Source organism: Cucumis melo, chromosome 4, assembly GCF_025177605.1.
Source record: "Cucumis melo cultivar AY chromosome 4, USDA_Cmelo_AY_1.0, whole genome shotgun sequence".
Lineage (NCBI taxonomy): Eukaryota > Viridiplantae > Streptophyta > Magnoliopsida > Cucurbitales > Cucurbitaceae > Cucumis > Cucumis melo.
This window is the reverse complement of record NC_066860.1, coordinates 19105070-19128183: the sequence shown is the minus strand read 5'-3', so window position 1 is coordinate 19128183 and position 23114 is coordinate 19105070. Positions and strand designations below refer to the sequence as shown.

Below are 23114 nucleotides of genomic sequence, written 5' to 3'. Positions count from 1 at the left end.
TTGTCTAAGTCTTCTCTAAAGAACACTTCTAGGGTTCCTATGTCTGAGACGACAACTAATGGAACTGTTAATATTGATTCTAATTCTTTTGACGATGACGACCATTTTGCCTTATCTGAGTTCTTACGTCATTCGTGACGTTCTGTTGTTGTTCACTCATCGTGGTTTCTGACTCTGGTTACATATACATTCCCTCATTTACATCGCCTAAACAAAGTTGAGTTCATATCACGCATAACCACTATCTTTGCCTCTATCTTGTTTCCCAAGCATGTAGTATAGTCATACTTAAAGTAGATAATACTGTGAATACGTTTATACTGTATAAACATCACATGAAGTTAAATTGTATGTTATAGCCTTGTTTGTGTTCGATCCTAACTTACCTAGGAAACCTCTCTTTCGACTTATACTTGGGAAGAAAGAGGAAAACTTGTATGTACATGACATATCTTTAGATATAGCAACAGTTAAGTAGACATCAACCCTTTTTATTGCATGACCCTATCAAGTGTCTAGCCTAGTTGCATACTTAAAGCCCAAATTCCACATCCACCATAGCTTAGAGCACATCATATACACATAAACAAGCAATATCTTTTTTCGTTGAAAAAAATTCCCTTTGTTCAAATGATTAGATTTCTAAGCTTAAAGAATCCCTTCTAATGAATCACAATGCACAATACTAAGGAGAATAGAGTCTGTCTCTAATACATGTTAACATTTCCTTCTTTTAACACAAGTTAAAACAACTACAGCAAGATAATACAAATGTTGCTCTTAAGACAAACAAACGAACAACCCTAACCAAATGACAAGTTTCCTTTAAATATGCATTGTGGAATCACAATCACCAACAACCCTAAATTCCATAACAACCTTACATTGAATGAAGAAAGATGGTGGTAGGAGAACCAGGAAAGGCAATCACCGATAAGAAAAGTATCTTGTAGTATGAACAATTATGCACATCATCCCTGTTTCAAAACAACAGCAATGAAAAGAAATTTTCGATATCTAAAGTCATAAAACAAATACTATCAATCTCATAAAACCTAACAACTTCAAATAAATTCATCACAATACTAACAATATAAACATTTCAATTTTAGAGTTATTTTCTCAATGAAATATTAACAATTTTAGTTCATATATTGATTGTGATAGTAGTTTAAATAAATTTATCACTATACCTAACCATGGTGTATTAAATCTATTATACAAAAGAATTATTATACGTGAATCTAATTTATATGAATTAAATATTTAAATCCTATTTTAAATATATCTCTCGGGTAGTTTGCATTATAGATCATATCTATAATTTAACTTTATTTGATAGTGTATCAAAAAATAAACTATATTTTATATTAATCACATTAATATAAAATTATCTTAATTAATTTGTACAATTTAAATTATTCCCTATAACTATCCTAGTAAGCTAACAGAGAACCTAAAAAACCTACAGATTAAAAGCTTCAATGATATAAGATTAATTAATTAATTAAACTCTTTTAATTCAATTAATCAATGTTCATTAATTACCGGTTACTCCATAAAAACCGATTGTTGCACTCTTTGCACTATAAATATATTTCTGTGTTCATGAATATAATTAATTAACAGTGAAGTGAGTTGACCATTTATGATTGCTTATAACTATAGCTGAGTCAAATAAGAGTTTTACCCTTGTAATTACATCTAATTCCTTAAATATCATTGTTTCCTCAAATGAACAAACTATAGCTTATAGTTCAACTATAAACTAACACCTATTAGATCAGTGAGAGGTTAAGGTTTCATTGTTCAAGACCCAAAAAAATTAATTATAGTTCAACTATAATTAGCTATTAAGGGAGCAATTATCCACTATCCCAAATAATGAGGAGTGAATTTCATTTTATAGTTGAGTTTTCAACTCCTTACTTCGACAAATTCCTAAAATGGAAGGTTTGTTGAGTCGACTATTAAGGTTGCTCACACCCATACAAATTAAAGGACTGACATCACAAACAAGAGTTCACAACTCACTCAAGATTAAGCTTAAGTCTACTATGGTCATCCTAGTGAAATATTTGTTTCAAAAAGCAACAATGCTATAAAGAGAAACCAATTATTTCACGGTCTGATGTATGTGTAAACTCCTTCATATAGAATACTCCCACTTCCATGTCTTCACATAAACAATATGGTTTATATTGTTAGTAACATTTCAATCTCATGTAACAAAAACAAGATGTGTTGTGTATTCATAGTGTTATAGAGATAAGGCTCCCAATCTTTATCCAGACCTTCTAGATTAATAACTAGAACATGATATGGATATGATACCGGTCTTTGGGCCCATCGTGGTACACCCAGAAGCTTTCGTCATGTGCTGTGGTGCTTAGCCTTGTGGAGGCATGTTCTCCGTACATATGAAGTTTAGGGGCTAGGTGCATCGTGATGACAATTTTTTCATGCCCATTACCTATTTTTATGCCAATTGAGAAAGAAATTAGATAGTTTTATAAACATTTTAAGAATTGATTAGGCTAATTATGTTTTATAAACATTTTAGAGATCAAGAAAACCAAACTTCTAAAATGCAAATTATTAGTAATTCATTTTTGTCTTTTAACTTGTCCTATCTGAAATTATGCTAATTGATAAAGAAATTAGATGATTTAATTACATTATTAACTAATTATACTAATTGTAACAAACGAACAATAATATAGGTTTAGGAAAACTAAATGCAAAGAATTAGTAATTCAATCGATTACATAAAATATTATCAATAAATCTTTTGGAATTCTTAAATAGCATCAATTGGTTGAGTTTCGAACAGTTATATAATCTCTCTTATATCTCAGTTCTCAGTTTCGTTCCATGTTTCCAATTCTATAGTTTCAAGGTAGGATTCGGACTCCTTTTTGTTTTCTTAGACTTTTCTAAATGGGTTTGTTAAAAAATCTATCTCTTGAAAATCTTTTGAAATTCATTGACTTTTCAAGTTAAAACATAAAAATTGTACTTTACAACATCTGAGTGTGAGTTTGATCCTCCCATTCAAGGCTAGGTTGTTCAAATCAAAAGGTTTTTAAGTTTGACCCAAGAAGTAAATTCATAAGCATCAGTAAAAGTAAGAGCATATCCAAAGACCGATATGAACAATAATAGAAAAACATATCCTCAATTGATAGCTAATTCAATAGTAATTGATATGTGATATGTAATTTATGAAGTTAGATAAAATATCTCATCAATTATAATCTTCAAGAATATTACTTATGATGTTCTTATTCTTTTACATATTGTAATATTTTTTTCATAATGTTATATAAATAGTGAAGTTGCAAAAAAAGATGCAGTATTTCGTCTAATTAATTACTACGTTTTTTCCATTATTTTTTTTATATATTTTCTCTGAAATTTGATTCTTATTAAATTATTTTTTGAAAGTAGGCAAATGCAAAAAATGCAAGTATTGTTTTTTTTTTCCTATTGCACGTGCTTCTCCTATACAATCCTATACATATATAGGAGGAATAAATATATCCTACTAATTGAATATGTACAATTACCTCCCACCAAATAAATACATCCAAATGGCATCCATTGCATTCCATCTTAAATAGTATTCCGTCAATAATTACACACGTCTAATATCTTTCAAATGGACACTTATGCTGAAAAGTTCACAACTATGACAATATGAAAATTTACAAAAATATTAGGACAAAGAGCATGTAAAAATTCTTCTAATATAATTCCCTTTAATATAGTAGTGATAGATATACGTACATATGTATATAAGAAACCTATGTTTGTCAATTCTCTTAATTTGGGTTCTTTGTTCATTTATCAATTCCCTTCTTTAAAAGTTTCTAAGGCTTGGTATGGTTTCTTTAAAAGTTTCTAAAACTTGGTATGATAGAACTAACCCAGTATAGTTGATTTTTTTTTTCAAATAATTTTAAAGTAGGATTGTCTAGCAATCATTCTAACATTCCATTTTAAAACTATTTATTGGTTTATCCATAAATGTTTAATTGAGAGAAAAATTAATGAATTGAAAATGGAGAAGAAAAAAAAGGTTATCAGAAAGAATCCATCTAACAAATTAAAATGAAAACAGAGCACATATGTCAGTGCATTGTTAACGGTTAGTACACACATCCAAACAGGAACATAAAATATAGGAACAGTCAATCTGATGGAATTTAATGGAATTTGCTGTCTTTTAGATGCAAAAATCTAAGTTTGATCTACTTTGAGTACACTAATTTGAATAAAAAAATAGAGATGCATATCGAGTAAAATGTTTCTGACAATAAAAGAAGGAAAAAGAATAAAGTTTATTACAGCCTGAAATTGTCTCCCCATATGAAATCCGACCATTGTCAAAATCATATTCCTTCAAAAGTAAAAAAGAAAAAGGAAAGAAAGCTGCACTATAAAGAATGCTATTATAGATCAAACTATGAATGGAATCAAAGTTAAGATACAACTTACGGAGGGAATGACCAATTTCACTTTAATAAGCAATGGAAAGTAAAAATCCAATTTCACTCTAATAAGCTATGAAAAGTAAAAATTGCAGGCAACTCGAATCCTGAAATAACTTTTTTGTTTTATACTATATGCAATCACATACCAGTTGACGAGGTCCGATTAATCCTTTGTGCCCCTAATTTTGGAGGGGCTGCTTTGTTTCCTCTTCCCCTACCAGCTGACAATGGCTTGGCTCGAGTCGTAGGTGCGGGAGCAGCAATGGCAGCCCAAGGATCATCATCATCAACAGGTGCACTTGATTTTACATTCAATGGTTTTGAGACAGTTCTTGGAGCAGGGGCAGCTATGGAACCCCAAAGATCGTCATCCTCTTTAGCTGGTCGGGCTGTACTTCTTGAACCTGAAAGAACTAAAATGAGTTATATGTGATCGAGCCGTGATCTAGAAAAGCTAAATGAATTGGCATTACTTGGTGGTTTTGTTTGTGAGACAGGTTGAGATACAGGTCGCTTTTGAGCCGCCTGAATGTTTGCAAGAGCTGGAGATGGCTTCGGCTCATCGAGAGGTTCCAACTCATCCCACCCATCCTTTTCAGTCTCATCTTCATCATGAAGTCCATTTTCAACTTCTCCCCAGCCATCAGTAGAAGTTGGCGATTCAGTTGCATGTTGTTCAGTTAAATCGAAACTCAAACTTACCCTTATAGGTGCGGTAGTTTGAGCATTTTCAACTGGAAGAAATATGAAATAATAAAGTTGACGGTAAAATGACAATGCTAATTTTGATAATTGACACATCTAAAAGATATCGCAAGCATTAAAAGGGGAAAAGTTGGTATCGTGACGTACTAGGCTCTTAGTTATTCAACTATTTGATCTCAGTGAAATCCATTATTTTCAGTAAACAAATGCGAGAATCAATATTTTTATAACCCTAGATTTTTTTTTCCTTCAACTTTTGTGTGGAGGTGTACATTCAAACTTTGGACCTCTTGGTCGATGGTATATGTCTTAATAGAGTCATGGCTTATATACATTTTACTTCTAACACATTTTCACTATATCCAAATTCAAAAAGATTTGGAATATTTAATTATAATATTTAGTAATAAACACTATGTAGACAAGAAATAAAGGAAGTCAGTTACATAGAGACTATAAGCAAATGGATAATGGTGCAGTACCCTATTACAAAGATGAAAATAATTAATTCATTGCCCTAAAAGTGGTGTTAGGAACACATCAAATAACTAGATTTCTGTGCTTCGTGAATCGTATTTTGATATCCTCAAAAGTAGGTATTTTTCTTTCCCTAGTTGTACAACGAACAGTGAAAAGTTTGTCAAGCACATTCTGACCGGCTGACAGATTCAAATAAAATCAAGAGAAAATTTAATAGAATAACCAAAATCTTGTCTACTTTATGGCGGATGAAAATCCCATCTATATTATCAAAAATGAAAAAAGAAAAACAACCAAACTATCAAATACCAACACCAATCAACATGAAAAAGACATTAGCATTGGCAGAGGAATATAGACACATCAGCATAATTTCAAAAATAATAAATAAACTCGCAGATGTATAAAGTACCTGAGATGGAATCAGAACTTGTAGTAGCTAAAGGCGCATTAGAGCTTACAGGAGCGCTAGAAGCATGTTCAGAAGGTTTTCCTTTTAGAGTTAAGGAGCTCATTGCCCATCTGCACATAAACATGAGATCAGGGTGGATAATAGATTGGTATTTTGTGCAGAGATGATAAGAGTATATTTATGACCACTATTTCAAATTTGTACATCAATAAAAACCCTGTTGCAACAATATGATCATCCCACATCCATCGAGTTATTAATGGACTCTTGACCCACTTAAGTAGCGTATTAATCACAATACGGATAGACAATAGCAGTAAAAGGTTCATCTAGTTAGAACCAAAGGTTCTCATTGAGTGATATATAGACACATCATACAATTGGCCAGGAAATCCAAAAAAACTTTGGAAGTCTGGCCATATCAAAGACTTGGCCATGCTTCACCCACCACATCAGAAAGTGTAAGTCTTGTTAGGGAACCACATATAAATTGGCAAACCAAAAAAAAGGTGGGGGGGATGAAGAGGTGTGTGAGATGGTGAGGACAGGATATTTAAATCAACTCACCCAAGCAAACTAGCGTTTCCTGGCAGAGACGGGATATTCAGACCTCCAGCAGCTGTATCTCCTGAAATTTCCTAGAGTAAACCATAGAAGAATGTCAACACAACACATCTCCTAATTAAAAGGCTGACCAGCTTCTGATTACTATGGACTCCCCTATTTTTTCTCCCTTTCCAGGAGTAGGCAAGCTATTTGCCATTGTATTCTCGTCAATAGAAAACTATTGTTCTTGCATCTAATACCAAACAGCAAATGTACAGGAATTTTTGCATGCACACACGAGAGAGTGTGTTGGGTAAACAAAACAAAAAACAGTCTCTCACAAGCAGCAGCTCAACTTGTTCTCCAAACATGATCCAGCATATATATGAAGATAATGGTATCAGACTATCTATTCCCAGGAATCTAAAACCTTTTAAGTCACAAGATTAACAAAGTAAATGCGATCTTGAACTAAATGTGCATTACACACCTTCTCATTGTTTTGCTTTAGTATCTGTAGGAACTGATCAACAGCTTGAAAGGACTTTGACCGAACATCACTATCAACAAGAGAAGTGACAGAACAAAAGGCATTACTGAATACATACAGATATGAGATAACTGACATAAAATGAAAATATTTCAGAACATTCAAATAACCATTAGACTGTATAATTATAAATTGATAACCAAATAAGAGTATGTATTGAAGAAGAGCAAATTAACTAAAACCCCAACTTTGTGAAACGAGTAAAAAGGTCCCATGTAATAAGAAATTTTATTAGAATACCCATCTATAGTCTCATCTTTCTCCAATACATTAGCCATCTACTCATGCAATGCTATAGAATGTAAGATAAGTCAGAAGGGGAAAAATATTTCAACAGCCGGTCGGTAATACATAAAAGTATTAAAGCCTAATCATAGTTCAAATAATTACTTCCATACCTAGTTCAGTTCTGTTCATCGACAGTTTAAAGTCTAGTATCCTAATTGGATGCTAGGAGTTCCATATGTATTGAAATTTTATCGAAAAGGAGGATGAACTCCTCAATCAGCTCCCTAGTCCCTACAACACAGTGAACTTGCCAAACTGAAGCCAAACACCTTGAAGAAACCACACCAAATTCTCATCCTACAAAGAATACAACAATGTGGTCCGACCAATGACAACCCTTTGCTCGAGAGCCTGTATAAGGTGTTAACTCTTGTGTAAACCCTACCACACAAAGAACTTAAACTTCTTGGAAATTTTCACCTTCCACACCGAGGAAAAAACACAAATAACCTCCCTTCTTAGAAGTTTGAGGCTCAATTGCGACAAAAAATTGCCTCTAAAATCTTCACAGAGCACCCATGAGATGTTAAATAAAGAGAATATTTGTATACTAATATGAAAGAAAATAAATAACGTATGTACCATAAGATCCTTATTCCTTGACACTTGTTAGTGAATATCACAATGCTGAGGGGTGGCATAATCAACACAAGATATGTATAAGAACAAGATATTTCAAGCGACAGTGAACAATTTGCTCTCTCTTTCTTTTTTCTCCTTTTATTTTTTTCCCCCTTTCGGGGTGGGGGGGTGGGTTGGGAGAGGGGAGTGTTGTATTATGATGTCCATTGTTCAGAACAGTTCAAAAATTTCGATCAAAACAAACCTGTCAGGATCTATGGTAAGCACAACAACATTAGGAAGAATCCTAGTTGCAATTTCTGTACTGTCATAATATCCACTTGTAGCACATAATGCCATTATGCCTGTCATGATAACATTGACAGTTAAAATTAAAGAAATATAACACCATTTATTAAACAGTTAACAAAAAATCTCTTTGAAATTAAAATAAAATGGGCAATGCCATTGGTCCTTCAACTGAGAAACTTAAACGGACCTAATATTAAAACAAAAATGAGAAGGAAAAAAAAAAAGACTACAGCAGTTACACCTGCACCACGGGCTGGGGAAAATGTATCACGCAGTGCACGGACAGTGAAGGCATTAATTAAAACTCTCTTCCTTGTCTGCATTTAGATTTGAGCTCAATCAGATTTTATTTCAATAGAAAAAGGCAATTTCGTGCACCAAACTTATATAATGATGGTAAGTGCACCAAACTTATATAGGATTAGACCTATACTTATATAATGATGGTACGACTATGAAAAGTGGATAGCTAGTACATTTAAGAAATAATTGACACAATTAAAAAAAATATCTCGAAACCAGAATATCCCAAACTTTATGACCATACATCCTTATCTCTGATGATTAAAATAAGAAAAGAAATGAATCTCCTGAGCCTTCCTAGAAATCCCAAGCAAAGATGTCATTCAAATGAAAGACTAATATAAATTTAAATGTAACTTTGATGTAGTAGGAATAGGATATTATGGTCAAATCTTTAATCTATTAGGATTAAGATTAGTTTCTTTTATTGATTAGGATTAGGGTTATTTTACTATAAATTGAGTACTTGTTTTCTTGTATTCACAACTTTTAAAACATTAATAAAATTCTATACACACCAAAAAAAATTTAAAAGAATACAGTAAAGATCATAAGAAATATCATACGAGGATAAAGGAAAAACATGAGGATAAGTGATCAGACATAAAAGAAAAGAAAGCGTACTTTTGAATACCAGGAAACTCTAGTATATTGCTAAACATCATCATAAGAGAAAAAAAACCTAAAATTTAAACACTTGAACACGATTGTTGACTGATGGCTGTAAGTGAATCAGCAGGCAACTTTCACAAATACTCACCCCTTCATTTAAGTAACTTGCAATGTTCCCAAGTAATATAGTCGTATTCGTTCGGATTGCTGGTTCTTCGTCAACCTGTAGGACTCAGGAATGTTCTAAGTAAATAATTGAACAAATAGCAGAGGAATAACAATATTTGGGTGGTACGAAAGTGAAACCACCAATACAGTTTACGTATGCTAGGAGGAAGTTAAGCCTTATTTATTAGATTTAGTTATACAGAAATTATAAGAAAAAGGTAATGTGTCCAACCTTGCAACGGTAGGACCCATTTTGTAAGTAACAAACAGATAGGGTTCTGTCACAAGGGAAAAAGGATAAAGATACAAAAGTTGTATAGGATATTCGGTCGGTTAGTGGCGTTTTGGCCAAGAGATTTGTCTATATTTTCCATTTTGACGTAAAGGGTTCTTTGGGACCTATCATATGGCAAAATAGATGCATGTGCATACACCTGAAGAAAGTAAAAAGGATGAAAAATGGATGCAGAACCAACTGTAGCAATAAATGGCTAAAGCAGTACCTGTAACTTCGAAAGATGCTTCAATAATGACCCAGAAATAGTGCGTTGAGAAAGCTGCCATACCAATCCAGATCATCTCAAAACTTGATCGTGAATAATATGATTGTTTTTTCAAAATAAAGAGAACTTTCTTTGATACAATGACGAGAGATTATTGCTCAAAGTTACAATAACCCACGAAAGAAAAATAAAAAGAACAAAGAACAAAAACCAAAAAAAAAAAAGGAAAGACACAAACAATACTAACTCATAATGAAAAAATTAAACCACTACAATTAAGATAAAAATCTCAAGTAGAGTAATAAGTAAAGCACTCATGGCCATTAGGTTGTTTCTTTTGTTTGATTGCTTATTTCTAAAGGGTCGAGCTACTAACAAAAAAGAAAAAGGAAATTATAATCATCTCAAAATATCATTGGAAAACATTAAGATTAATAATAAGTGACATATGTGTACCTTGGGAGCTAGAACAAGCATGGATTTTAGAGTCAATTCACGAAGAAAAGCAGATGTGTCAGAGAACCCGGTGGCAATATGGGGATAGACCTAGGTAAAACAAGGTGAGATTATAAAATTGGATACAATAGATATCACAGTATTCTTTTACACAAACAATCAAATTCATAAATATAAGCTAAGACCACTAATAACCCCACCCCACATCATATAAGCATCCAATCAACCATTGTCGAAGCATTCATTGTGTGAGAGCAGGTGCACATAATCATGCGCTGTTCTACACATGTATGCATATAGATATAAAGTAACTTGTCGAAAAAGCCTTCCGCCAAACAAATTCCAAGAAAGAAAGAGAGATGAGGGGGGTAGCATCCCTATACAGACTATTAGTTTTGTTCTTGAAATCCAGCCCAAGTGTAAGTTAATACATTTTCAATTGGTAGTGGAAAAAAATCATCTAATACTCATCCTAACCATTTCCTTCTCACCAAAATATACTAGTTTCATTAATTTCTTTTATTATTATTATTTTATAGAAACAACATCTTTCACCAAGAAAAAATAAAGAATATAAGGGAAGCCCACAAAAATCCCACCTCAGTAAGAGTTTCCAACTAAGTAAGATATTGCGTAAGGAATAATTATTCCCTTTGTTTTAAAACCAGAAACAAACTTTTCATTGAAAGGTGAACATTCTTGAGTTTCTTTAGATATAGATGAAACATGCAATAATTGTCCCCAACTTCATACCTGTTCATCGACCATTTGGGATGACAATGATTCACCAAATTGATCAATATGTTGCAGGAGTCCTGTTCTGATAGCTCGATCATTGGAGGCAAACAGTTTCACAATCGTAGGCAAAACCTAAACATCATAGTGGCCAACCCAAGTGAACAAGAAGTAATAGACCAGGACCAAATCCGTGTCAGATAAAAGTAAAAGATCAAGCAAACAAAAATTTGAAGAAAAAATTATTTTAACATTGCTTGAACAGTATAATATCAAACTAAAGAATCAAGATAACGAAAAAACCTTTGCACTGAATTCTTCCGTTGAAAGCCAAGAACCCATTTTTAACAATGCGGTCAAGGCAGGGGCAGCAGCTGAACCAAATTCAAGGGAGGAAGCTAATAAAGGAAGCAACTGTAGAATGACAAAAGAATGAGACATTTACCAAGCACAACAAGAAAACAAATACTGTAATTTTGAAGTACCTTTTTCAGTACTATTTGACGAGGAAGTTGTTCAGCTAGAACTGGGAGCTTCCGGAAGAAGGTATCCTTCTCAACACTATCCTTTAGACTAAGAATTTCCATGAAGTGTATAGTGTCCACCAACTTATTTTGGAAATACTCTATCATCCATAGATAGCAAATTAATCAACAGATGTAAAGGCCAAAACTAAAACAAGACAAAATGTTGAAGATAGAATAAGAAATGCAGATACAAAAATGAAATCGAAAAACAAATAACTTTCAGTGATAAGACAAGAGTGCAAAAGAACACACATGTTATATAATAAGAAGTCTTTATATAAAAATGAAACAGAAAAGAAGGGAAAGTGTGGCAGGCATGCATGTCGATCGTGATCAATTATTTTGTTATTTTAAGACCTTTTTCTTACTTAGGTTGGCAGGTTTTAAGATGTTACTATTATGTTTTCCTCATCACTTTCTAATCATCAACGAAAAGTTCTTGTTTATCTTTAACAAAAGAAGACAGAATCAGCACCCCCTCCAGAGAGAAATAAAACTTCTTTTCAACTCATCTTCAGAGCATTAGGTTCCAATCATTACAAAGGGAATTAAGTTAAAGGGCTTGATTTCAATTTGTTTTTATAATATCACTTCAGTTCCTATTGGAAAAAAAGATCATTACATGTGTTAGCGGTTCGTTCAGGAATGCTAGTCTCATGCAACGTTTAGGTGCAGTTTAGTATAGGCAATGAATCCTTTGCACGTTCACCACTGGCAATTTGTCAAAGACCATCATCTTTTTTTTCCTCCCATGAGAAAGAAGATATTTCTGATCTCAATAAGTTCATTCAGGCAGTAAACACTCATGGAAGTTCCCTTACAAAATGGAAGACACACTTGATCAAGGGAGGGAAACTCAATTGCTAGATCCCTTCTTGACCGGCTTTTCATTAATAAAAAATGAGAGGGAGAGTTGAACAGTTCGAGGGCTCTTACACAAACTCGTTTATTTATTTTATCATTTTCCTATTCTTTTGGAAGCAAGTTCATTGACTTGGGGGTCTTCTCCTCTCCGATTTTGCAACAGTTTGCTGGATATAAATGCTTGTAACAGAATTATTGAAGATGCTTGGGGCAGAACAGAAATTAATGGGTGGGCAGGCTTTGTCCTTGGTTAGAAATTGAGAATGACTAAAACAGCTATAAAATCGTGGCATGCAGAATTCTGTGAAACTCAAAGGAAAAGAGAAAAGGAGTTATTAGGGGATATTGATAAGTGGGACGTCTTGGCGGATACCATTAAGATAAGTGAAGGGGATGTGATGATTAGAAACTTTTTAAAGACCGAGTTAATAAGTATTTATCTTTTGGATGAAAGAAATCAGATTCAGAAATGCAAGCTGAATTGGTTAAGAGTCGGAGATGAAGATTCAGGATGAAGGAGATGAGTTACAGCATTGATTTTTTTATAGCACATATGCTGCCAACTGATGGAGGAAAGTGTTCTCGGTTTTCCGAACTGTTTGGGTGTTTGAGAATAATTTTAGTTGTAACATACAGCAGTTATTATCGGGGCATATTTGGAGAAAGAAATCAGCGCCTTGCTATGGGAAAACATGGTCATACTGCTTGCAGATTTGTGGTTTGAGAGGAATCAAAGAACACTCCATGACAAGGAAATGAGGTGGATAGATCCTTTTGAATCGGCAGCCCAAAACACTTCAGCTTGGTGTTCCTTAAATAGAGAATTAGAAGGTTATAGCATTCAGGAGATTTGCTTAAATTGGAGTGTTTTTATTTTTCCAGATTGTTAGACTTCCTATTTCGATTGTAATAGGCGTTTATTTGTATTACTTTACTTCTTTTTGGTTTTATTTTTTGATGTATCACTGTCCCCTCAGGACTTGGGTTGGGGTGGAGTTGGCTTTTTCTGCGATTGATCTTTAACGCTAGTCTCTTTTTGGTGGAAATAATGAGCATGCTATAGAGGTCTCAACCTAGTTGAGATGTCTGGATGTCAACCTTGAAGAAAATATCTTAAATTTATTGATTGGTACAATTGTTGCACTGCGTCAAAGTCCAAAGCTTTATGATCTGATGTGGTGAAGGCTTTATTATCTGAATTAAGGTTTGAATGCAATCAGAGGGTTTTTCATAACAAGGCTATTCCATAGGTTGATTGAAAGTTTGGTCGGTTCGGTTCATCTCATCTTAAGGCCTCATCATGGTGTTCACTTTATAAAAGCTTCCCAAGATATTTTATTTAGAATTTGTCTTATTGGAATATTTTTCTATTTTCCTTATAATTCAATTATGTCTTGACACTCTATTTTAATTTTCTGTTTTACTTTTTATTTTTATTTTCCTTTTGGGTTTCCCTTTTGGGTTTCTTTTACTTCTAAACATTAGTCTCTTTTCGTTCTATCAATGAAAAAAGTTTGTTGTTTCCTCTTTATATATAGATAAGTGAAAAAAAAATGTAATTTTGAGAATAAGATGTTTAAGAAGAAGATAAGAATTGTATTAGATGTGGAAATGGGAAACATAATATGAAATTTAGATTTTTATTTATTTGCTATAAAAATCTCATTATATTTTAAACAAATTAATTAGTTACATAAAATTAAACCAAATTCAACGATTCTTTTACATAAATTGCTTCATAGTTCATACAATCATACTAAATCTAAACTATTTATTTATAATTAAAAAACAATAACTATATTAGGTAAATGATCTTTTATAAATAATAATTATAATGGATTTACGATGTCACCGTCCAATGCTAACGAGGATTTTCTCGTCACCCTTATTTTATTGATGCATATTAAAAGCTCCCTGAAGAAAATTTTTTAATAATTTAAAGCATTTTCCCATAGGCCTTTTATATCTGAAGTAGCTATTTCCAAAGAGATTTTAATTAGAGCATAAAAATGCATGATGCATACTGGAATCCAAATATACGATTTCATGATAATAAGGAAGCTCACCACTATTTTCTATAAGCTTGGATGTATTCAACCTGCGAGAAGGCATAGAGCTCAATAGCCGTTGATAATCTGGAAGTAAAGACTGGCAGAAAACACATCCACCAATGAAAACAGATAATTCAAGATTTGAAAGCAACCAAATGAGATATAAAATAAAAAGTAACACAAATTTATACCACAAATCCCTCAAAGATTCAAAAGCAGTCGAATGAGATGTAAGGTCAAAAAGCTGGCAATCATTCTAGAATAGTAGGTGGCTAATTTGGAATTGAACTACAACAAATTAAGGAACTTTAACTGAACTTGGCAACCACTATGATGCTTGGCCTAGTTCTTCAATGTGCATTGCAACTATGCATTCTAGTCCTTCGCCTCTAACTTTCCCTTTGGCCCTTTAATAAATAAAGCCACACATCACCACTAGAATGAGAACACATTCAATTGCACTATGAAAAACAGGAGAGAAATTCAGGATATTTACAAAATGAGAATTGGGATATGAAAGAGAGCACCAGCTTCCATGATGTTCAACGGTTTTTTTTTTTTTTCTTTTGAAAAGGAAATAGAGCATTTCATTGATATAATGAAAAAGAGAGAGAACCAATTACATCGAGACAAATCGGAACAAAAACAATCCCAAAAACGAAACCACCAAAACGAACAAACTGGTACAAGGAGAAAAAGAAATGAACCAGAACAAAACTCATACAATGCAGAACATAACAACAATACAAAACAAATTCAAGACAATTTCAAGAAATTAAGCAAAATGAACTTCAAAGGAGGCAACTTTAGCTGCTGCAAACTGAGAAATTGCCCGACTTCCAAGGGGAGAAGACAAGGCCAAAGATGACACCAACTCAAAACTAGAACTCATCTTCAATCAATAAAATAAGAGGATTAAATCAATTTGAACCAGAGAAGCTTGGAACTCAGATCCAACCACTACTGTCATGCAAAAACTCAAACAGCTTCAAACTTGAATAATCACGATTTCGAACCAACCAAATCTAAGAGGAAATCAGGATGAACGAGCAACTCAAAATTAAGTCACAATCATCAACAATGGACCTTAAATGTACTGGAATTTTAGAAAGGGTCAAATTGGTCCTTATAGAAAGCTCCTCCACTTTTGAAGTGGAAAGCTCATCCTCCTGAAATAGAGCAACCAAATCCCCACCCAAGTTGTCTAAATTCTCAGGTGATTGTTGAGCAAAAGTCTCTTCGGTGTCATCAGATTCTTCACTACTCACGCAAGAGAGAACCAACTTCGGAATCTAAACTCTTTTTTAGGCATGAATGCTGAGGAGAGCAAGGAAAAACTCCTTGAAAATGAACTTTCAGATTTGGGTTAAAGACTTCTTGAAGGAAGGAGGAAGTTGAGCATGCAAATAAAGAGCTTCTAAAAGATCCAGGTTGGAAGCAGAAAAGGAAGAATGAAGGACTGAGCAACATTTTCTTTTCCTTGTGAAGTGCTTCCAATAGGGCTTGAGCAGCCTTGAAATTTGTGTAAAAGCTTGCTCTTTTTCCTAGAAGTGTTAGGAAAGGCTGCAACAAATGAGCATGACTTTTGGATAATGAAGGATTGCTGAGGTTTGAATAAGGAAGATAAGGTGGTAACGACAAAGAGGAAGAAAGCAAAACGTCGTTTCCCTGCCCAAGAGAGAGAGACTTGTCATTAAAGACATTCACAACATTGGCTGGTGTTGGGACTGAACAGATCTTGGACGAGGAAATGGTACTGGGGAGTCAAAAACAACAGGGCTAGTTGGGAAAATTTCTAGTCTAGAGAAGTTCCATACCTCCTCCATCCAATGAGTCGCATGTCACTTATTACGGCCCACATCCATTTTACATGATTTCGTCCTCCTTTTTCTCTCTCTCAAATTTAATTTACAAATTTTCTCTCTCCATTTACATGGGTGATGTGTCATTATTAAAATTGTTTTTATAATATTTTTTATATACTAATTTTAATTTATTCAATTTTTCCTCTCTCATATCTAGTCTTAACTCTTCACATTCCCTTTTATTTGTATTTTCTCACTCCCATATTTTTTACTCTTAACTCTTCCATATTTCTCCATAACAAATTTATTATTCATTATGAAAAGGTGCTAGAAAGGATTCGCCTAGTTGAGTTGATTAAAAATTTCAAATGTAGTCAAACTACACCAAGTTGAGCAAGGCATGATCAAACAAGCATCCAAAGAGTTAAACCATGCTAATTTTCAAGATTTTCTTTCTTTTTTATTTTTTTGGAAAGGAGACGATCTTTATTATTTCATAATAAACTCAACATACAAGAGATATATACTACGAGTACAAATAAAGAGACCTAAGGATCAGGAGACGCACCCAGACATCTCAACAAGGTAGACACCCTTTAGCGTCCTCATTATGTACATACAAAACTAGTAGAATATAAAATTGTATAATAATAAATAAGTACATCAGGGTAATGCATAGGATAGACACACAAAAAGCCAAATATCTTCACAAATAAAAGCCAAATATCTTCACAAATAAAAGCCAACTAGTTCAAACACAAATCTTTAACAGAATATGCAATAAACTCCTTGTTTAAAGTGCACCAAGTGGCTGGGTTTCTTTTTGCAGTGTCCATTCGATCTGACCAAACCATGAATTTATCATGGAAAACCCTTTCATTACGTTGGAACCATATTTCTGCAAGCAGTGATTTGGACAAGTTAGTCCAAAGTAGCCATGGCCCCTTTTCTATGAGTGGGCCCAAAGTAAAATGTCTCGCATTGGAGCTGAATGTTACGGTCAAACACCCAGCTTGCTTCAAATTTAGAGAGAAGACTGCCCCAACACTTAGCTGAATATAGACCGGAGAAAAACATGTGCTACAGAACTTCTTCTTCAGAGGCAAAGAAGGCATACAGAGGCACAACAGCAGTTTGGCAGCTTCCTTTGCATGACCAAAGAGCAGTTTAGTAACCCAAATAGCACAATTCAAACTAAAATGCTGACTCTTCAAGGCTGTTGGATTTCCACAAGGTTTCGTAGGTCTCTCTAGTCATCGGAGAAGATGCTGAAAAAGTGATTCACCAGGGATTTGAATGCTACTTTCACTTTTGCAGTTGTTCATGAAGGGCAAAACCAGCCCATCCATTGCTGAAAAAGCATCTCAAGACTTCATCAATTACTTTGTTACGTTCTTTTTTTAGCAGCAGACTATTACAAAACCTGAACGGCGAGGGACCCCATAAAACGGTGCCTGCCTCAAGCACCAATGAAAAATGATCAAAGGAACTGTGTGCTTGTCTGGTGACTCTTTGTGTTGTCAAAGACACCATCCCACTCCTTATTGATGAAGAAACGAAACAACAAGAATTTGGCAACCGAATTTCCTTCTCTAGGACCATGTATATCTTCCGTTTTGGAGAGGGGTTTCCATGAGGTTTGTTGTATCAATGCAACTATATTAAAACGGCCGCATTCCCCGTGTAATTCTGTTGAATGGAAATCTCTCATATGCCCAATAGGTGATGTTGAAATCTCCCTCCATACACCAAGCATCAAAACAGAAATCCAAAAGTGAGAAAAGTTCTAGCCACACTGATCTTCTTTCCCTATAGTCACAAAGCCCGTACACATTGGTGATCGAACATGTCTTTTTGTAAACTGTGGAACATTTAACAGACAAGGAATACTTTCCTTTAAAAGTTTCAACTACGGTTACCTTTCTCATATCCCACATTGTCACAATTCCTCCACAAAGATCAATTGATGCCACAAAATCCCACCTTATTTCCTTTGAAGTTTAGAAAGATCTTATAAAGCAACATCCAAATGCTCCATCTTGCAACTCTCTTATTCAAGCGCCCTCCGGAAAAAATAGGTCAGTTTCTACTCCTTTAGCTCCTAAATCATTCAATCATACAAGCTTCATCCATCCTAATTCAAAGATCAATATCTTGAGTGGCTCACCAAGTCACCAGGTTGGCTGTAATAATAAGGAGAAAGACATTGTACTAGAATCACCAATTAGTGTTAGCAGTGAGGAATCCGAGGGTTTGATAGGCGGCCATGATGATGAAATTATAGAGGATATTAATGGCAAGGATCTCAATTCCCTGTTTGCAGCAAACAGATTCTGATCACAATAATAGCTCAGCATTGGTAGCCCCCTTGTCTTCCCCAACAAAACTTTCAGACCTTCCGGCCCATTTGGTGTCTATCATAAAGGATTGTGGGTTAATTCTAGCCTAATTCTTCTGCCAGATTTTCTAGGTATTTGCTGATATTTGGGTAGTTTCAGAATGAAGGTGGTATCCTAGAATACAAGGGACTTGAAGGATCCATCTAAGAACTTTCTGAAAAAAATTAATCCAGAGGTGGTTCTCTAATTCAAGAATCCAAGATGGAGAGTTTGGAAGCTACTTTCGTCAAATCTATATGGAGTTCCAAGGAAATTGGATGGGATGTTGTGGCTTCAATTGTTTTCTCTGGAGGAATCGTAAGAATGTGCAATATGATCAAGGTAACAGTAGTAGGAACTATTAAAGGAAGGCACTCCTTGTCAGTTAAGTGTTCCACAGTCATGTTAGATAACCAAAGTGAACGGACATTGTGAATACAGGGAAAGAAAATTAGTGTGGCTAGAACTTCTCACTTTTGGATTACTGTTCTAATGCTTGAAGCATGGAGGGAGAATTCAATATCACACGTTGGGCATACAAGAGATTTCCATTTGGTAGAAGTACATGGGCAATGTGGCAATTTAATAAGTTCATTGGTACGAAAAACCTCATGGAAATCCCTCTCCAAAACGGGGGATATGCTTGGTCTAGAGAAGGTAATTCGGTTACTAGATCCCTGTTGGGTTGTTTTTCATCAATAAGGAGTGGGACGATCTCTTTGACAACACAAGAGTCAACAAATAAGCACTCACCTTTTCTGATCATTTCCCATTGGTGCTGGAGGCAATCGTAGTTTTATGGGGTCCCTCACCATTTAGGTTCTATAATAGTCTCCTGCTAAACAAAAAATGTAATAAACTAATTGATGAGGTTTTCAGAGGCTTTTCCCGCAATGGATGGGCTGGCTTTGCCCTTCACGAATAGTTGCGAAAAGTGAAAGTAACACTGAAAGCCTGGCATTCTACCTTTCAGGTCGCTCTCAAACAGAAAGAAGAGTCATTGTTACAAAGTTAGGCCTCTGGTGTGCACTCGCTGAAATCTATGGCCAAAACTCAAGAGAAATTGTGTATAGAAACTACTTGCAAGCTGATTTATTGAGCATATACAGAATTGAAGAAAGAAACCAAATTCAAAAAAGCAAGCTTAACTGGCTGAAAGTGGGGGATGAGAACTCGGGTTTCTTCCATCGTTTCCTGAATGCAAAAAAGAGAGTGAATCTTATCACAGAACTGATGGATGATATTGGGGCAGTAACTAGATCTTTCCATGATCTTTACAACCATCAAGACAATTAGTGGAGTCCTGTCTTCTTCTTCTCTGACTTGTACTATTCCTTATAATCATCACAACCTTGCTTCCGCTCCGGTCCTTTTGACTCAAGGATTCCATATTACTAGAACCCAGAAGAGGATTCGTCCGCTCCTTTGGAGTTGTCTTTTCCTGACATTGAAGGGCTGATTTTGAGTTTTCATGGTAACTTATATAAAAGGATATCGAGTGAACAATTTTTCCTCTCAACTTGGATTGGCCTTGGGTCACACCAAGGCAGAATGCTATTCTCACAGGATTTTTTACAGATACTGAAATTTTAAGGGCAGTCAAAGTCCTCGAGAAAAATAAAGCCTCGGGTCCTGACTTCCTCATTAAACATTGGGCACACCTTAAGACCAGCTTCAAAAAACTTCTTGATCAATTTTACACAAATGGAAAATTAAATGCTTGTGTTCAAGAAAATTTTGCTTGATTTAGAAGAAAGAGGACACAGTTTTAATAAAAGATTTCAGACCAATAAGTTTTACCACTTTATCTTGTAAGGAGGTGGAAAAAGTGCAAGCTGAACGGATGAAGATGGTTATGGACTCAATTATAAGCCCTTTTCATAGTGCTTTTATTTGGGAAGACAGATTTTAGACCCGGTTTTTAACTGCAAATGAGGTTGTAGAAGACTATCGTGCTAAAAGGAAGAAAGGATGGATCTAAAACTTGACCTCGAAAAAGCTTTTGACAGAGTGGATTGGGTCAGAAGCACGGATTGCTATGACCTGTGAGGTTTGCCATTCTAGAGCCTTTCTTTCGCCTAAACCTCTGCTTCAACTGATCCTGATTCCACCACCCAAACGCGAAAAGACATGTAAGGATACAGTCGATATACCACTCATCATCCTATGGTTCATGGGAAAGGATCCTCTATCTCCACTCATCATCCTATGGTTCATGGGAAAGGATCCTCTATCTCCCTTTCTGTTTCTTTCAATTGGAGAGGTCTTGGGAGCTCTCCTTTTGAAGCTTTATGAAAATGGGCTTTACAAAGGTTTCATGGTGGGAGAAGATAAGGTTCGTGTCCATCTCCTCCAATATGCCAACGGCACTCTCCTTTTTTGCAAATATGATGAGGTTATGTTGTTTAAATTAAAGGAAACCTTATCATTGATTGAATGGTGCTCAAGTCAGAAAATTAACTAGGAAAAGTCAGTCCTTAGTGGAGTCAACTTGAGTGAAGATGAGTTGAATTACATGGCTGGGAAAATAGGCTGCAAGACCGAGAAGCTTCCTTTTATGTACCTTGGTTTGCTTCTGGGAGATTATCCGAGGAGAGAACTTTTGGCAACCGGTGATCGATCGAGTTCACAAAAAATTGGATAGGTGGAGAGGATTTAACCTTTCAAGAGGGGGGAGGCAAACGCTATGTAAATCGGTTTTGGCAAACTTACCAACTTACTACATGTTTCTATGTGTAAAGTTGATGAAGGTGGTATCCTCTTTGGAGCGGCTATTGAGAAATTTCATTTGGGAAGGCCACTCGGGCAGCAAAATCAATCGCTTGGTAAATTAGGCTAGAGTCTCCCACCTGAAACTGGATGGTAGCCTTGGTTTTGGAGGGCTAAGCAATAACTGCACTCCTAGCTAAATGGGGATGGAGATTAATGGAGGAGGAAGAGTCTCTATGGCGCCAAGTAGTCAGAAACATCCATGGTAAAGAGCTTTTCGATTGGCATACTGCTGGTAAATCTAGGAACAGCCTGAAAGGTCCTTGGATATGTATTTCCAGAGCATGGAGAAAGGTGGAACCTTTGTCCAACTTCAAGCTTGGAAATGGACCTTTATCTAACATCACTTTTTGGAATGATACGTGGGCTGAAGATGCCCCCCTTAGATCTCGTTTTCAAAAGCTGTTTAGAATCACTTTGCTGCCTAATGGATCAGTAGCTGCACATTGAAAACTGTTTAGAATCACTTTGTTGCCTAATGGATCAGTAGCTGCACATTGAGACCATTTCACCCTATCTTGGTCTATAATCTTTAGAAGACTCCTATAAGAAAAGGAACTTTTAGGATTTCAACAACTGCTTCACCTCCTTTCACAAAGGCAGGTGGTAGACTCTATGGATAGAAGGATTGGTCTTTAGAACCATCCAGTAAGTTTTCAGTCAGATCCCTTGTGAATCACTTTTCAGCATCTTCTCCGTAGAGACCTACAAAGCCTTGTGGAGATCCAACAGCCGTAGAAGAGCCAGCATCCTAGTTTGGATTATGCTATTTGAGTTACTAAACTGCTCTTTGGTCATGCAAAGGAAGCTCCCAAACAGCTGTCTTCTATCCTCTGTTGCCCTCTTTGCCTCCCTAATGAAGAAGATTTGCAGCATTTGTTCTACTCCTGTCTTAGTGTTGGCGCAGTCCTTTTTCTTTATTTGAAGTAAGCTAGGTGTTCAACGGAACTTTCGGCCCCAACGTGAGACATTATTTTGGGCCCTCTTATGAAAAAAGGGTCAGGGCTACTTCGGACTAACTTAGCCAAGTCACTGCTCGTAGAAATTTGGTTCGAACGAAATCCAAGGGTATTCCATGATACAGATCGAATGGACATTGCAAAAAGAAAAGCGGCCACTTGGTGCACTTTAAACAAGGAGTTTAAGGCATATTCTATACAAGAATTGTGTTCAAATTGGTCGGCTTTTACCTACTAAGACATCTAGGTTTTTTTGTGTATCTATCATATGTATTCCTTATTGTACTCCTTTTCATTATACATTTTAACTTTACTAGTTTTATTTTTGTATGGACATGATGAAAACACTAAGGGAGTGCCAACCTAGTTGAGATGACTGGGTGCGTCCCCTGATCCCTAGGTCTCTTTTATTTGTACTCTTAGTATACATCTCTTGTACTATGAGTTTGTTTTATAATAAAGAGACAGTCTCCTTTTCAAAAAAAATTGAGTGCCTTTTGATTTTCTTCCTTTGCCTTTTTGCATTCCTTATTATTTAAAATATAGTTGTTTGGCAGGAGTTCGGGGCCCACATCAATAAAAGCGCAATTGTCTTTGGCTACACTCTCTCTCTTCTTTAATTGCGACATTTTGC

General features: G+C 35.1%; 1 protein-coding gene across 6 annotated transcripts in view; it reads right to left on the bottom strand.

The window, feature by feature from the left end:
* Positions 1-4435: 4435 nt before the first annotated feature.
* LOC103499151 (uncharacterized) overlaps positions 4436-23114 on the bottom strand; it is a 37918-nt gene continuing 19239 nt past the window's right edge. For 3 of the 6 annotated variants that reach the window (XM_008462056.3, XM_008462055.3, XM_008462054.3), the window contains exons 9-22: positions 14585-14666; positions 11613-11752; positions 11431-11541; positions 11146-11262; positions 10393-10482; positions 9937-9990; positions 9414-9488; positions 8592-8667; positions 8304-8403; positions 7130-7199; positions 6661-6731; positions 6094-6203; positions 4970-5230; positions 4436-4909 (exon numbers count right to left, since the gene is read on the bottom strand). In XM_008462056.3, the coding sequence (XP_008460278.2) occupies positions 4635-4909; positions 4970-5230; positions 6094-6203; positions 6661-6731; positions 7130-7199; positions 8304-8403; positions 8592-8667; positions 9414-9488; positions 9937-9990; positions 10393-10482; positions 11146-11262; positions 11431-11541; positions 11613-11752; positions 14585-14666 (1632 nt within the window). In that variant the 3' untranslated portion in view covers positions 4436-4634. The remainder of the gene's footprint in view (positions 4910-4969; positions 5231-6093; positions 6204-6660; positions 6732-7129; positions 7200-8303; positions 8404-8591; positions 8668-9413; positions 9489-9936; positions 9991-10392; positions 10483-11145; positions 11263-11430; positions 11542-11612; positions 11753-14584; positions 14667-23114) is intronic. The other 3 variants (XM_051083820.1, XM_051083819.1, XM_008462057.3) reach the window with 1 other exon arrangement.